Source organism: Porites lutea, chromosome 12 (genome assembly GCF_958299795.1).
Source record: "Porites lutea chromosome 12, jaPorLute2.1, whole genome shotgun sequence".
Lineage (NCBI taxonomy): Eukaryota > Metazoa > Cnidaria > Anthozoa > Scleractinia > Poritidae > Porites > Porites lutea.
Window position 1 is genome coordinate 19,522,450 of NC_133212.1, and position 17,410 is coordinate 19,539,859.

A 17,410-nucleotide genomic window follows, 5' to 3' on the forward strand; every position below is an offset into this window, starting at 1 on the left:
TTCTGTCCCCAAGGTGGCCTTTGCACAGAGTATCAGTGTAATTCAAGCGTGAATTCATAGTCCCTTGAAGTAAGCATTCGTAAATCCGAGGCACTGTTATCATCTTTCGAGTCTCATTCGCAACCGCTCGGGCCGAAGCCAGGCAATGCTCCTCGCCCCGATCTTTGCATGACATCCGGCCCGAGCGGCTGCAAAGGAGACTATCATCTTCCTTGTCCCTTAGCGCTACTATTGCTCGGGAAATAAAAAGCGCAGGGAATCACGGGATGGATGCAAAATTTAGCGCATCCTCTCCAATAGACAACGCGCGCCATATAAGGACAACTGGGGAGGCTAAGAAAGGAGGCAGGGCTTTGATAGTGAAACAAGTCGCTTACCTGTACGCGGCTGTATTTCTTGTAAGGCGCCCAATAAAACGCATCTGGACTGTATTTAATAAAGTAACGAGTGACCCATTGGCTGTAATCGTGTCTTCCTTGAGTAACCACTTTAACAATTATCTTCGGCTTTCTGAAATCAAACTGTATCCACTGTCCACGTCTGTTAACTTTAGCAGACCACCCTCCTGGGTAGCGACCGCGCTTCTTGTTATGTAGACGCGCGAGCCATGCTGCGTGGTACCGATCCCATATGCTGGACGCCGTGATGTAGCGGTTGCTAAGACGGTTGTTGGACAGTCCAAGGGTTTTCGCGATGGGACGACGTTCTTAAAAGTTGAAAGCAAGTTGTGAGAACGACTTTGACGTCACGGGAGCCGCTGACCGTTTGGCCGACAATCAGATTTATATATCAGAAACATGACTTAACACAACATAACGAAAGATAACCTAAATTACATAACGTTATTGAACATGACATAACATGACGCAACGTGACATAGCGTTTCACAAATTGACTTGACGTGAGGTAATGTAACGCATCATCATTTCTGCTTTAACGCTATACGATGCCAAAACAACTTATTCCAAAAAGGCGTCAAATCTTGTTATTCTTTCGTGCTTATGTTTTTTTTTGTGTGTGAATCATGCAAGTGTAATCGAGGCAAAGAGGGCTAATCAACATAAATATGGCGTATAAAAGAAAAGTAGTATTGCCGCCATTTTGGAAAAAGTTGTGTAGAGTGTTTTCAATCACATGACCTGCAGCTACGCAAATTTATGAGAACAAAAGAAAACTTTTTACGTAAGAAAAATGGTTCAGTTCCCACAGGACTGGTTTAGAACATCAACACGGCAGCCGTTTCATTGTTTTGGGAAACCAATATGGCGGACGTTACGTCATGTAAAAAGGCTCCATTGAGACAAAAAATTTAGAAACTGAGGGGTGTCCTAACAAAAAGGGCGAACTTTGAGCTTTCTCTTTAGTCTTGTAAATATTAACCAAGCTCTACCTTTAACGATTTATACTTACTCAGGTATTTTCCGTACAACTCCACTCTACAAGAAATATGGGCGTGCCAAGTAAAGGGGTAAAACCGCACATATCTAGCCTTGATCGAGGGCGTAAGGAAGTTCTTTACGACCGTGTTTCGGTCTTTATTTCCGCGGAAGATCTGGAACAAAATATATAACTTTTAGCGGTGTAAGTTATGATAAAAACACATCAAAAAAGAGAGCCAGTTTTCAACTCAACTGCTATTTTCCCAGAAGATACATGAGACCCTCATATACTATACCGAAAAAATAGATGCAGTTTTTTTAAAGAGAGGATTCAAGAACCAAAATAGAGGAGTCTGGGGATGTCTTTGAATAGGGTCCTGCGTATTGTGAACAGAATATTGAGAATCTTACTCCTGCTCGCCGTGACTGGTAGTTACGGAACCGTATTCCATTGTCGCCGTATTTCAGCGTGTAGCTCGTCACCCATTGGTTGAGATCCTGACGACCTTGAATAGCAGTGGCTACGATAATGGCGCGATAACCAAGATTAACCTGAAAAAAAAAATCGTGCCTCATTACAATCGCCAAGAATACATGCAATTCACCATTTTCACATTGCCCATAATGCCACCTTTTTACTCCTCATTTTTGGCGCAACTAATTGTTTCAAATTTCTCCTGGGTGTTACCGTCGTCCAAAGAGAAATTGAAGACGATAATTAAGCGTTTTTTTCTTGGGAGAGGAGTGGGGGGAAGGGGGAAGGGAAGCTGCAAACAAGGTGTATTATCGGTATAGAGAGAATTTAATCATGAATTCCTGGGAGATTACCTTTTTGACCTCTAATTAAATTTTAGGTAAGGTACCTTCTCGAGGTGGTTTTTGTTAATTTTTAAGTCAGATTGAGAATCCCCCAAACATTGAGTCATTTATGAATTTGCCATCATTTTAAGGCAAACGTCAAATTCCTTTGTGTATGGTTAGTGCTTTTCTTTAGGCCCAAAGAGACGGCGAAAACCCTTTGAGATTAGTCCGTCTGTTGATGGATACTTCTCACACTTTGAAGCAAGTCAAACCAGTACTTTAACAGAGACAAACTGTAACGGCTTACTAAGTGCAATGCTACTACATACTCTTTATAAGCATCACGAATTATAGCTTCCTTTGATCTAGTTACCTGCAACCATTGTCCTCGAGTATTCCTTTTCGCGGACCACGCGCCTATGAATCTTCCTGACCTGCAAATATAAAGCCTTCCACGCATAGCGCCGTGATAACGGTCCCAGGAGCTTGAAGCACTAAGGCCGTCATCGCCAATTCTCCTGTCACCAACCCCGAGAGGAAGCCCGGAAGTAGCTAAGAAAATCAGGAAACGTTGTCAGTCAAACCACGACCATTAACCGCTGAATAAGGCAACTGTGGTCTCAATGAAATTCTTGGTGTTTTTCTTGGACACCTTGTGACAGGGTCCGGGAGAACCTCGCTCTCAAAAAATGCTACACGCTCCTACCCAGACAACCAGAGTCGGTTTTTGACAAATGGTTACTTTCACCAGTCTTGCAACACAATTGCATGACCCCTTATGATGCGATTTGTATCGAACAGTTGCCAACAAATACTGCTGGAATCCTTATGGTAATAGGGCGCGTTGCCGCAAGCCTCTGTTTCAAAGGGAGGCTAGCTGGGAAACAAATGACATGAAAATTATTTTTTTTATCTCATGCAACTAAAACTCATTTTCACAAGAGAGGTTTCGCACGTAGCTTCGTTTTGAAAGTGAGAGTTTTTTGGAACTCGGAAATTGTCTTTTCCTCTTCGCCATTTGGACACACTCATGCCTTAGTTTACTCTTGGCGTTTTCTTTGGCTTATTCAAAATAAAAAATCAGTCTTACCCGTTTTGTGACCATAAAATTCAGCCCTCAAAGAGATATGGCTTCTCCAACCCACAGGATGAATGCGGATGAAGCGTGTTCGGATGGCGGGAGAAAGTCGGTGTCTTACAACCGTGTTTCTATCGCTATTTCCACGGAATGTCTAAAAACCAAAATCAAAACATCATCAAAAATTGACTTTAAAAGAACTTAACAGGCCAAGATAATCCCATAACAAATTAATCTTGTGGGAATAAACGACATCCACATCACTACAAACGAATTGCATCTAGCACGACCAATAACCAAAACATACCTTTAGTCGTCTACATCATGCACTTGCACCAATAATACACGTATCCTTTTTTATTTCTCGAACTCAACCACTCTGGGATACTTTTACGCGTACGCTTAGTTGCTAGAATTAGAGCCAAGTCTAATACCCTATTATATGAATACCAATCAGACTATGACATGACAAGGCGACGTTCAATATGGTTAATACTTTGGAAAGGTTAAAATAAACTTTTAACCCTTAAAACGTCTGTACTTCTCTTCTTTATTATGCGAACGTATAAAGGTCAATTATTTTTAAATAGAGAATTTTACAAGGGACAAAAATCGTAATTTCGTACCTTTCGACACATGTACGGTACAAAATTGATCCCATCAAATCCGTACGTCAAATAATATCTCGTGACCCATTGGCTGGCATCAGCACGGCCCTGCGTGGCGAGAGCCAGGACTTTCACAGGTGTAAAAAAGTCAATCATGATCCATTGATATGCGGTATTGTGCCGCGCAGACCACGCTCCTCTGTAACGACCGCGCTGAGTAATGTAAAGCCTGGCACGACTTGGCCCATGGTAGCGGTCCCATTTCGAGGAAGCACTGATTGCTCTTGAGGGGATACGTCCATTCTTCATTCCTAACGGTTTGTATTGCTGTGATACTGAAGAAAGGGAGGAACGTTTTGAACATTCTCACTAGTAAGACACTTTAGAGTAACAATTCATATAGAGAGCAATTAGAATCTTTACTCGAGGTGGTTCTATCTTTTAGGCTGTTGTAAAATTGCTTAGTTTAATCATCCAAATTGAAGCTACCCATATCTTTTACGTACTATGTGCGAAATGCGCACTAAGTAGCACTTGACACACAAGATAACCAAATCGTTTTGTCTTATTGATTCTTTGATCTAGTTTTCTTAGTCTTAATACTTACTTAGAATATAAGGATGTATTTTTTTAATTGCGGTGCATTTTTAAGGTAAACAACTGTATCATTTTTTGTAAATAATGTTTATTTAGGCTGGCATTTTCTACCTAGAATTTCACATCAATGATAATTATTATTTTAGAATTAGTCTCACTTAATGTCCCCCGAGACTTAGTAGAGGGTTTCACCCTAAGACGAGGACGACTACGAGAAGGATATTTTCCCAATACTAATTAAACAGTGGGCGCGGGGGAGCCAGCCGGTTATTTTGGCGGGAAAATGTGATAGCCATCGTCATTCTACTACGAGTTTTAGCGAGAATGTCGTAGTGGCGAAAACAAGTTATCAAATGTTAGGAATTTCATCATTTAGCGATCGAGAGTTGGCTTTGACTCCTTCAACGGAAATAAGCGTGCTAACTTTTGTGGTGAAAAAAAAAGTACAACGAAGCTTTCCGGGGTGTCTATTTTAGAGAATAGGCGAGAAAACTTGAAATTAAATGTCGCCCTCGTCTTCGAATCTAACGCTCTCTACTAACACATAAAAAACTTGTTGCATGATAAGATTGGCAGGATAAGTTTCCACTTTACTAACCCCTTGTCCAGGCACTCCTACTGATCTGTGGAAGACATTTCAGCCTTTTGCTGGTCGGATGGCGCTCATTGGCCGCGTAACACAAACCTCCAATGATGCAATTGGTTCTCTGTACAATGACAAAAACAGATTGGAGGGAGGAGATGGAGTGGATCAATTTAGGTTTTTAAGATACTGACCACCTACCCCTCGCCTAAGTCAACAATGACACTTGCTTCTCACTTGAGGAAAAATGTTGGCTTAGGGGAGGGGTGGGCCAATAAGGATACGAAAGTATCACTCACCAAAAAGTAACTTTCAGTCGCCTACTTTGACATTTTCGAGAGTGAAGGGATAACAACAAAAAAATAGCGTTCTTTGTTAGCGATCTTTGAAACGCGAAGATTTACCTTTCGCCAGCACAATCCACTCGCCAGACACCGATGGCAGGCAGAATCGTAGATAACTAACTTCAATTTGTTACTTTTTAAGACTCGGTTATTAGAAACAGACACCAGTATCCTGAGTGGAAGACCACGGAGTTTTCTGGCCCGAGGAAAGGGGAATGGAAGTTTGCATCTTGCTTCACTGAAGCTTTGCAAATGACCATGTACCCTCCACTGTCTGCCGATTGTACGCCATCTACCCCTCAGCAGCTAGAAGAAAGAAATATAAAGCTTGGTAAAATAAGTTTTTGTGCGGAGGTTGGTGGAAAAGTATAACTTTCCATTTTGTGGCTTGGAACAAACATACGAGCATTCTTAAGCTTCGTTAGTGATAAATTGACGTCAATATTTTCCATTAATCAGGGGGAGAGTTCACAAGAGCTACCTCTCTTATGATAGAAAGGGACAATAGAAGAAAGACAATCTGAATGTGGCTTGAATTCACCATCGCATTTCTTTCATCACAAAAAGCACATATTAACAGTTCAGTCCTAGCGGTATGCAGTATGTTTGTCAAACACCTAGCTTAGTTAACCTGCGAGCAAGGTCTCCGGGGCGCCAAAACGGCAGGGCGGGAAAAGGAAGGAGAGCTTGCAACTACGTCTCTGGAATTTGAATTCCACCTGCAATTCCCATGTGGCTCCCCTTCGATTGAGCTGTCAGATTTCCGCCAATCACCGCTAGGCGGAAACGAGCGCGGATGTAAAAGAACATTGAAAAACAAGTGCCAAGGGTGACGACGTCACTACTTATATCATCTCCACCAATCACCATTCCGCATCGACTTTTTCGATGCAGATATTCCAGCTCACCTTCCTTTTCTTGCCCCGCCGCCAGGATGTAAAATGTACCACGCGAACAAAATTTGAATTACAAGAACATTCTCCAATACCCACCCTGGCTTTCTGTATGTGGCAGTTAATGTGCCCTTCCCAGAATCCCCGGCCATGCATGCTCTCAAATCGGCAGCCGCGTTTCCGTAAATCGCAAATTCCTTTAGACTGCATGTAGGTAAGTTTGGGTGGCAATCTCTTATTAACACTACAATCACTTGAGGCATAACCCTTGAAGCAGCGACATTTGCCGTTTACACAGCGGCCACGATTGTTGCAGTTGTCTGGACAGAGTTTACCGATGATCTTCTTGTTGGGGACCAGACGGCCTTTTTTGTCTTTCTTGTAGTTTTTAGGATTTACCAGAGCTGCAGTCTTGCATGCATCTTGCAAACTGGACAAAGATGACTTAGCCATGGACAACTTTCCTGATATCTACAATAATAAATAAATAAATAAATAATGAGGGAATAATAACGATAATAATAATAATAATAATAATAATAATAATAATAATAATAATAATAACAACAACAATAATAGTGAATCTCTTTTGTACTACGTGGGGTTGTTTCGAAGTTTAGACGCTTAAGTTTTCTATACTAGAAGGTTTTACATAAGAACTCAATAACTTCAAGTTTTTGGGGGGAACATGAATAACTAGAACTGCACAAATAAGACATTACGATTTTTTTTTTCGCATTCCACACAATAAAAAAACCAGTACCAAAAATTCTCAATAGGTTTGTACTAAAACCGCGGTTACCCCTAAGAAATAGTCAGAAAGTGCTTAATAATACTCACGTCAACAATTGTATACCAACCTTAATATCTGTCACACATTCTTTTAATAGTTTTAGCTTCTTGGCGCTAACAACTTTCCTACACACACGTGCCGCGCGAGAATTCTTCAGCAGTTTTCTGCAATGTGTCGTGGCTCTCTTACGAGTTATTCCCGTGCGAGTAGGCCAGCTCGGGACCTTGTAGTTCACTTTAGGGGGCTTGAAAACGTAATTGATTGCGTTGGGATCGTAGTCTTTATTATCGTTTTTCCCAGGCTTTCTCGGTCGAGGAGGAACTTTTATAGGTTTCACAGGTTTCCCGCCTTTGTCAATGTCTGGCAGAGGTTTGACGTCACACGTATTGAATCGGCGGTTTCCCCTTTTAACGCAGGCGCATGATGGCTTGACTCGTCGACTCACGGATGAAATGCGAGGTGGGAGCCTATCGAAGAGACTTGTGCCTGGACGTAACCTTAAACAAGAACAAACAAACTGTATTAACACTATTTTAACTTTGAAGTCTTCGGATTCTTAACTGTAACAAATCTTTCAGTGCACAGTTATAGCTTTGCATCAGATTATAGCAAAAAAAAACCGGGGTAGTTATGACTTTTTATGTTCGAGAAAACGCTTAAATGGACTTTCACTAACTTTAAATTCTCTCAATAGACTTCAGGTTTTTAAGTATTAACATTTCACATTATTGTTCTAGCTACTTATGTTTTTTTTTTTTCTGAGCACACTTAGCGAAGTTATTTTCTGCAGATGTGTTCAATCTTATAGTGATCATTAGGTCTCTTTAGTATTCTTACTTCTCCAGAATTGTTAATGAATTCTCTCCAGTTTGGTTCAAATCAACGTCCTCTCATTCGTCATAGTACAAAGCAGGGGCGGATCCAGGAATTTTTTTAGGAGGGGGTGCACTCGTCTCTTGCTCTACTTCAACACCAATAAACCACATAGTTTTGGGGGTTTTTTGCAGAATACCAGTTGTATTAGAAAACCGCAAGTCATCTCAGGGGGGGGGGGGGGTGCGCACCCCCTGCACCCTCCCCCTAGATCCGCCCCTGCAAAGTGTACCCATTCAAAAAGTAAGGTACCCTCTGGTAACTTTCCTTTCTTCTGATAGCAGTTGTACAGTTGTATCATTATCTATTGGGCGTTTTTCCAAAAGTCAGAACTGGCCGGTCGGAACGTTTATCTCGGTTTCTTAAGGAGTTTTCGCTAGGAAAAAAAAACATCAACCCCATGCATATTATTCAGGATTTGTCGACTGACCTGGTTAATTGGTTTATGAAATTCTCATTACGACGGGAATGGTCCGACCGCTCAGTTCTGACAGATGGAAAGCGCCCTAAGAGTCTTTCAATGGTAAGTTAGTTCATACACCAAAGTATACTCATTCAAAAATGACCCTCTAGTGCTGAACTTCCCTTCCATTCTAATAGCTGTTCCACAGTTTTATCATTACGTAGAATTTAAAAAAGGTAAAGGCGCACACGAGCCAAAGACTCAAACGACCGGAACTTATCCCGGTTTCCTTGGCATGAAGCATGCCTAGGAGTATTGCTACTCCCCCCTGGACGGGATGCTAATCCATCACAGGGTTATCTCCCAGCAGTATGTCACAAGTACCCATTTATACACCTGGGTGAAGACAGACAAAGCGGAGTAAAGTTCCTTGTCTAAGGAAACAACGTGACGGGCGAGGCTTGAACTCCCAACCTCCAGATCCAGAGTTCGAGGTGTTAACCTCTCGGCTACACACGCTTCCACTTATTTAGAATTTAAAGAGTCTCTTTAAACCTTTAAACCCTAAGATCAAAATTTAAATTCTCATTTGTTGTCCCTATTCATTTCCTACAGAAGTAGAGGGGAGAAGTTGACAAAACATCAGGCAAATTCATCCCGTGATCATGTCCGCAATTTTCATAACCACTCTGTCTTATAAAACATTGATATTACAAGGAGAAATTTGATGTTGATCACGCTTAGGGCTTGAAGGGTTAAATACCAGTATTTCCTTGCAAATGCATAAATTCCCTTTCGTTCCAGGTCATCAGCAGTATTGCCGTTATTATTCCCGCAGAGTCCCACAGTTGCAGCAGTGTCTGCCCCAGGGACAGTCACATAAAGACTCATTCCCCAGTACTGACTATGAGCTTCCACCACCGCGCCTGACTTCATCATCACCTACGAAAAACAGTACACCTATATTAACATATGGTTCACGCTTGCGGGAATTTGGGGACACTGAACAAAAACAGGAAAACAAAAGCCCCGCAATAATAGGGCTATTTATACGAGGAACAATAAGACACGTCTTTCATTAGACCTGTCCTAAATAAGACGCAAACCATCTCGTATAAACGGCACATTAAGACGCGACTTAACTAAGCTTGTCTTATCGAAAACAGGCGTTAGGGGCTGTTCTTAGATAAGACGCGTCTTAGCTAAATTTCAAACGAAATGTGCCGTTTACACGGGATACTTTTCCTCTTATTTAGGACGCGTCTTATGTAAGATGGGTGTTATTTTGCCTCGTATAAACGGCCCTAATGTTAGAAGTCACGCGGGTACTGTAGCGATATGGTCAGCTTGTTAGTCAGTCCCAACCAGAAGTTAGGGTCGAAACCCGCTCTAACCAAAAGATTTCTTTCTCGCTAGTTCCTAGTTTACTTTTTCTACATGAAGAAACCATGTTTCTTGGAATTTGGATTATTTGTTATTGAACTTGACTGGAAGGGTTGTAACCCAAATGCACTTTCAAACCAAGGACGCTTCCGCCGTAAACAGAACTACCTTTACTAAAAACATTTGGTGTACTTGGTTGCCAACTGAAACTAGATTACAGTTGACATTATTACCGGGGAATATCTTCACAAAAATAAATTTGATAACTGGGCGAGGCAGAAAAAATCAAGGTCACAAACCTTAAAGCGAGTACTTTGACCAGATCCGTATCGACGGATCCTCATTCGATTTCCCAAAGGCCTTCGGGACTTTTGAATAACACGTGGGCTGGTGCGGCGCCATGGGCCGTGACACATGTCAATCGTCACTACGTCATTATCCTCACGGACGGCAACTCCACAGTTACATACAACACGCCAACACGGCCAGAGACGAGCGTGAACCTAAAAAGAAAGTGAGTAGGCGATACTTTCTTCATCCACAATGGCAGTTATTTAATAACACGTTCTAAGTCTGAAATGTCATCCCCGGCTCCCGTTGGGAGAGGGGGGGCGGTGGCGAAGACATTTCACCTAAATTGTATATAGCAAAATATGTTTATATGGAGAAAAGGCTAGGCGGGTGACCCTAACATCACAAAAGGGTGTGGCCCGGCTGGGCGGATCACCCTGCTAGCCGAGCCTACTTTTTGTTTCACCTGTAAACGATGTGCCACGTTCTGTAAGAAAATTTATGAAAACTCTGCTCGCCTAGGGTCTCTCGGTTAGCTGAGTGACCCTTCTACTGGAGAGATCTTTTCTCCGCATAAACGGTGCCTAACTTCGTAGTCAATAGACCTCTTAAGCTACGAGCAAACGGACGCAACATTGTTGGGAGTTGTTGCGTCCGTTTGGACGTAGCTTTAAGCTTGCTTGTTTTGTTTTCCCAATGCAGGTCATGTGATGATACCTTAGAGAACTGTTTCTTTCAAATTTTGTCTTATTCACGTGCATACCTACGCATAATTAAGGGAAAAGACAAATGGCCAAATTCCCCTGAGGGCTCCGTTAGGAAAACAAAGCATACAAGCGCTATCGTACCTCAAAATTTCTTCTTAAACTCTTCGTCATTATGTAATCCCCAGCATTTCTCAAGATGTCATAATACCTGAAAATGAATACGCCAAAAGAGCATGGAAAAATTAGACAAAATGCAAACGTAAATATCCTTGACAAGCTGGAGTTAAAATATTTGCCGGTTAAACATGAATTTTAAATATTTAGCTAAACAAGTGAATCATGGCAAATTGTACTCACTTTCCATCAAAAGTTCGATAATGAGGGTCTCCGGTTCCCTGACATTTCTTGACGCCTCTGTTGGAGGTTACAACCTAGAAAACAACGAAAGAATGAACATAGTAGAGAGCGCAAAACAGACAACGTGTTCAACGGCAGAGATTTTGAATATCAAATTCGGATCAGCTGCACGAGTTGAGCAAGAGTTGAGCGTGCCACGTGTATCGCACGTGCAGCACAAGTGCTTGGCATTGAAGGTCTATCACTCCCGAGCAACACCGCGGCAAAACGCACTGCGCATGAGCACAAAATTTAACATCCGGTCAGCTTTTTATTTCCGGTCTAGTATATAAACCAATTGCGTAAGCATAACATTGCCGTCGCGCCAAGTTTAAAAGCAAAAAGGGCGAAACAGACAAAAAAGGGGGCCAAAAAAATCACTTCATTCGAAAGCTTATATATTTTTCTAGTGTCAAACTTTTGCACCACATGGTTATCTGTTTGCACCAACGGTGAAAATGATGTTTGAAGTTTGCAGGTCGCGAGCGCTTGACAAGACGAATTTGTTTTGAATGGCTTTCTTGCATGCTACTGGTTTGGAATAAGTTAATTTGGGAGAAGGCGATAACTAAAAAAAGAATGGCAATACTTATGAAAGAAACCAAAATAAAGACGTCATCATTATCATTAACACTAGAATCAGGAAATAAAATTTTAGTCTGTTCAACAATTTTTTTATTATCAGAGAAAACAAGAACTCAAAACAAAAGATGTGCGGGATTTAATAACAACCTCGACTTTGATGACTGCAGTCACGAAAACCCGGAGCTTTCAGTGCCGGGAAACTAAACATGCCTATAAAGACTTTCATTCAAGAAAATGCCTATTTAATTCTTTTACATGGTTGTTCTTTGGTTGTTCTTTGGTCGGTAAAGACTTCAATAATTTCAGACTGTGCGGCTCGGCTGCATCGCACGCAAACACGAAACTTTCAGCTACTAAATGCATGGCATGAAATTTCGACCTCTAAAAGCCATCGAACCAGCTTTCGCTCTCTGATTCTGAGAATGAAAAAAATAAATAGAGTTGTCAACTTGCTTCCAACCTCAACAGTATAATTAAGCTTATGTTTCATGGCAATCAACTCAGAAGAGTTTCGTTTCAAAACACGGTAAAACTTACTGGTAAATAAAAGTACAAAGCGATTGTGTGTTGTCGTTTTCCAAATAATTCTCGAATCGGCTTTAAGGCATGAAGACTGAGAAACTGAAGAACTAAAAATTAGAACTACAATACACAAGCTTGCAATGATATGTCTTAGTTTCAGCCAGGTTAATATAAGTGAAAAATAACAGTCAAAAACTTTGTTTTCGTGAATGGAAATCAGTTTACCTGACGCTCTTGCCAAAATTACACACTGAGTTATTATCATCTTACCTTTTCTGAATCTAATCGACTAATTGTTTCAGTGATCTGTGCCTGGTTATCCATAAAAGCAATTTCAATAACTACAAAATAGTCAAAAACACGAGCAGCATGAAGCAGAACAACTGAACCACAAGCTGCACACAGAATGAAGCCGAGAGCGCGGGAGACTTTGATCTGACTGGAAAGTGTGACTGAAAGAGAGACCGGAAATGTTTAACCAAGCGCATGCGTAGACGTTTTGCCGCGGTGTACTCCCGAGCGGTATGCAATTCACTTCTACGTTCGAAAACGCACAGGCTTCTTTGCTAACGCGAGTCCATTGACAAACTTTATCACTGGCACTGACTGCGACTGTCTCTATCAAAAATCAAAAGTGTAAGTTTACCTGGATCGGCGGTAGCCTATAACCCTTCCAGAATCCACAGAATCCAGGAAACTTCCTTATCGGACGGAACCGCACGCGAATATTTCGCCGTCTCAGCTTCCTGAAATCTCGCACTGGTTTGATATAAAATCCATAATTTCTTCTGTTTCTTTCTGTCAGTTGCATGAAGCATTTGTCTGTCACAAAACGACCGTGCCTTTCAAGGTTAATTACCACAGCACTGTTTCTACGCGCGTGAGATCTTATTGGGATGAAGCTGCGAAGTCTGATTAGTTTCCAGCTTGAACTGTCAGTCATTGATAACGACTTTGGATTAACCTGCAAGTGGAAAATGTTTATCAACACATTATCTAAGACAACTCAAGACGTCGCGGACTCGTGCTGAAAACTAACTCTATATTTCAGGATTTAATGTCCTCAAGGCCAAGGTCAAATGTTTTTGTGGGATGTAAACAATCTTTTAAAGTTGAAGCTTCTAAGTCCCTGTTCGCCATTGGCGGGGGCTGGGGGAGGGGGGTTTGGGGTGGGGAATTATGGGAAATGCGCAAATGGCGAACAGGAACTAATTCTTGCGAGACCGAGCATTTGTGCGTTTGTGTCTTTTTTCTGCGATGCATAGGAATAATCTGTCTGACTTTATATATATCTGTTTCAATATTTCGAACATTTAGACCTAGTCGAAAATATCGTGTTTCAAGTATAGACAAAAATCCACTATCCGAAAAGAAAAGATGACAAAGCTAACGACTGTCAGTAGTCACCACTTAAAAAAACTAGTGACCTTAATGCCGGCGAAGAAACTTTTACTTCTATACTTCATTGTCCAGTCTTGTCGACCCAAGTATCTTGTCCTGACTTGGCATGAAACCTGGAATAGTTCAAAACAAAAGCAAAACATTTAGAGAGTCACCCATTTCATTACAGTCCTTCATTTTAATGTCTTGACAGTTAGTAGGAAAAGAGATTTGGCAGTTGGACAGTTTACAGTTAACCCAAGATTATAGTGGGTGAGACTATAGCGGATCTTTGAACAAGTCGAACCTGCTCTATCCGTCAAAGCATGAAAGAGTTTTGTGACCTAAGGAAAAGTTTGATCAATTAAGTAATCGATCAATCAATCAATCAGTCATTCACGCCTTTTACTAAAAGTAAGTGAAATAATTAATTCTCTTTCAATAAATCAATTAAACATTGGGAGTATTAAATAGTACAAACCGTTGTTCCAGCCTTAAATCCGTAAGTGTTTTCGATGAGCTCAACCTGGGTGCCACGCACTGTTTGTATTTTAGTCGTCCTTCCGTTGATAATCCACTCAACGCGCGAAAGAGTCCCTCTTCTTTTTCGGCCCCGGATGGTAAAGTAGCAGCGAAGAGCGATCTTTGCACATCCACGCCCGCGTTTAATCACAGGGCGAACAACAGGAGAAGAAATCTCAGGGTAATCTTAAGAGGAAAGAAAGAAAAATACACCTGTAGGTCTCCGTACATTGAAAGCTGAATTAAAAATTGAAACATTGTCGAAGTGAAGAAAAAGAACCCCATTTGCAGAGCAATCTTGGTATAAACTTGGGACAATAGCAACTCACTCCGCCTATTTAGCACTTTGTTTGCACCCTAAAATTTTGCAAAAGTATTATTTTAATTTGCCTTAGGTCTTAAAATCGACTCTTAAGAAAGTGAAAGCAATACTTTTGCGGCATTTTTTTATCTTGGAGGTGGGGTGGGGGGGCTAGAAGCATTACGAAAATAGCGAAAATGATGAATCCGGGTTTTTTTTTGGCTCAGTGTGTTCGCACTGAACCAGCCAAAAGCCGCGCGCTTTTTCCTCTTTCTTATCTGACCAACAAAAATCTGCGCGCGTTTGCCTCCGTTCGCAAAATCAAAATATAGCCTCAAGCCACGCCAACAAGATTTCACTTAACTTGTTTCTTCTTACCTGCGCGGCAGCCAAACACTTCCACTCTCATAGAAATATGACCATACCAGGACCTTGGATTAAATCGCACATACCGTCCGTTGACAGGCGGGTCAATTGCCTGCTCTACTAACGACCAGCGGTCGAAATTACCGCGGAACAGCTGGAATAAAAAAAAAATAAGATACCCTACTTTGCAGTTGTGAGTGGAGTTAAGGCTTTTAGTTGATCTACTCATGCGTCAAAACCAAAAGTGCAGCTTAGGTACATCCAGTTAGCAGGAAAATACGCTCTTGGTGTTGCAAATCTCATGACCGTCGCAAAACCAGTAAAAAGAGAAAGATTTGGAAAAAAACCTGATGCTTTTTTTTTGCGACTAGCTGGCAGACACCAAGTTGTTAACTTTAACAGGTCTGTTCGTCAATTAGTTATAATACCAATTTCTAACTAAACTTCTAATTAACAAAAAATTGTCACAGATCAATAGGCGTAAAAGTGTATTTTTAGAAACGGACTGATTTGGCAATAACTTATAGCATACTAGGAGGAAATCTCTGAAAGGAAGTATCTAGTAGTTAGTATTTGCACAAACCTTGATCCTTCGTCCATCCTTGATAGGTAAGAAAGTTCTTCCATTTTGGCTGTAGTACAGATAATAACTCTTGACAAACTGGTTATAGTCATCCCTCCCCTGAGTGGTAACTTTGGTTATTCTCGTGGGTCCTCTGAGGTCGATTTGTAACCATTGGTTGCGGTTGTTACGCTTTGCGCACCAGGCACCAACAAGGCGGCCAACACGTCTATCAAAAGTAGAATTCAATTTGTTAGTTCGTGAAATCTGGCTTCACGTGACACGGTTCACTTTACATGGCAAGTGCCAAAGGCGATTATAAGGCAGCGTTTACACTTAGTCAACGGACACGGTGCCCGAGTATGGTACTCGCTGAGCGCTTATGTGAACACACCCTTTCTTCAAGTACCCACGCTAGAATTCGGTAATGGTGCTGGTGCCCAAGTAAAAGGTCGAGACCAAAAGTGGGCACAGGCTCCATGTATGCATACGTTTTCTGTTAGTTCTAGGACAGGCAACTGCCTTTATACTCGCTGCTAAGCTCATATTTGAAAATGGCTTGTGGCAGTGCGAAATGGAGTAACTATGTACACAGTTACGTATAGGGCACTCAAGGTGTGAACACTATTTTGTGTCTGTACCCTGGCAATGGTTCCCAGTGTGGACATCCCCTTAGAATGAAGCCATTTGAGCGTGCGATGGACACTTGCTTGCGGTCAAACGCCCTGTTTTTATTTCAGACCCCAAAACTTGAACCCAGCGTACCATATTTGCAAAAGTTTGGCATAATAGTGAGCTATGAGTGTCCCGAAGACAGATCAAGAGGAAACCATCAAGAAGATTTTTTTAAGTGTCACCAAGAGATTGAACAGTGCTTCCCTAAACTTTCATTACCAGCACTCTTAGTAACTTTTGTTTTAGATAGCAGTATAGGCAACTCGTTAAGTGTCACCACGAAATTGAACAGTGCTTTCCTGAACTAAACTGAACTGCCATTTCCAGTGCTTTAGTAACTTTTGTTTATAGCTTTTGTTTCAGATGGCTATATGGGCATCTCGTTATTAAAATAAACAAAGTAGACTCGAACAAGTTCCTAACGCCCTTTTCATAACTAGATGTCTTTCTCTCAATTTATTTGTTTCATTTCATTTCGTTTCGTTTCGTTTCGTTTCGTTTCGTTTCGTTTCGTTTCGTTTCGTTTCGTTTCGTTTCGTTTCGTTTCGTTTCGTTTCGTTTCGTTTCATTTCATTTCATTTCATTTCATTTCATTTCATTTCATTTCATATGGTTATGGGTCACACGGCAGACACTGAGATAACTTACTTGGAATTGAGTCGAGCTCTTGTCGGATTGTGGTTGCCATCCCATTGCGAAGAAGCTCTGATAGCGCTATTTGGTATGCGACCAGTTTCCATTCCAAGCGCTTGGAAACACATGCGTAACATGGCTAGCAGTGGTAAAAAAGAGACACATGTACTTAGAATATGTACAAATGATAGCCACAAGCCATTTAGCTTTTTCCCAACTCAGAGAGACATCTCAACCCCCCCCCCCCCCCCGCCCCCACACCTCAAATGAAAGGTCATATCACGCGCCAAATAACCAAATACCCAAATACCACGATAGATAGCTAAAAGATCACACCCATAATTACCTAAAAGTATAAATATGGTGAAAAAAGCTGTGGCTGCTTTAACCCAATAATTATTTTTTTGATACATTGATTGTATTTGCGTTTGTGCTGAAGACCATTACTTAAGTCGTTACAAGAGTACGAAAACCTGAGGAACTTGGTAAAAACCCATCGAACGAGAACATCACGGTAAGGAAACTAACCATCTCACACACCGGAAACCAAATTAGCCGCACTTACGCACGAGGGCGTCACCAGCATTTGAACATACACAGCTAAAACTGAATGTTGCTTTACGAGCACGTCTGGCGATTTTCAAAACATAAACGCAGAACATTTACGCAGCCGTTGATCTGCAACTTTTGCTTACTGTTATTTCATCCTTAGATTACCTATAACCTAGTCATAAC

The 17,410-nt window shown here is 41.4% G+C and overlaps 1 protein-coding gene across 1 annotated transcript in view; it reads right to left on the reverse strand.

Moving 5' to 3' along the window:
* The window catches only part of LOC140953837 (uncharacterized), a 148,203-nt gene that overhangs the window by 22,100 nt on the left and 108,693 nt on the right, over positions 1-17,410 (reverse strand). Inside the window, exons 130-149 of the mRNA XM_073403217.1 lie at positions 16,691-16,814; positions 15,389-15,596; positions 14,818-14,959; positions 14,098-14,324; positions 13,664-13,750; positions 12,883-13,200; positions 11,091-11,164; positions 10,875-10,941; positions 10,035-10,238; positions 9,116-9,294; positions 7,144-7,573; positions 6,383-6,754; positions 5,451-5,696; positions 5,062-5,170; positions 3,885-4,201; positions 3,271-3,412; positions 2,554-2,732; positions 1,791-1,931; positions 1,411-1,552; positions 378-706 (exon numbers count right to left, since the gene is read on the reverse strand). Of these exons, the coding sequence (XP_073259318.1) occupies positions 378-706; positions 1,411-1,552; positions 1,791-1,931; positions 2,554-2,732; positions 3,271-3,412; positions 3,885-4,201; positions 5,062-5,170; positions 5,451-5,696; positions 6,383-6,754; positions 7,144-7,573; positions 9,116-9,294; positions 10,035-10,238; positions 10,875-10,941; positions 11,091-11,164; positions 12,883-13,200; positions 13,664-13,750; positions 14,098-14,324; positions 14,818-14,959; positions 15,389-15,596; positions 16,691-16,814 (4,037 nt within the window). The remainder of the gene's footprint in view (positions 1-377; positions 707-1,410; positions 1,553-1,790; positions 1,932-2,553; positions 2,733-3,270; positions 3,413-3,884; positions 4,202-5,061; positions 5,171-5,450; positions 5,697-6,382; positions 6,755-7,143; positions 7,574-9,115; positions 9,295-10,034; positions 10,239-10,874; positions 10,942-11,090; positions 11,165-12,882; positions 13,201-13,663; positions 13,751-14,097; positions 14,325-14,817; positions 14,960-15,388; positions 15,597-16,690; positions 16,815-17,410) is intronic.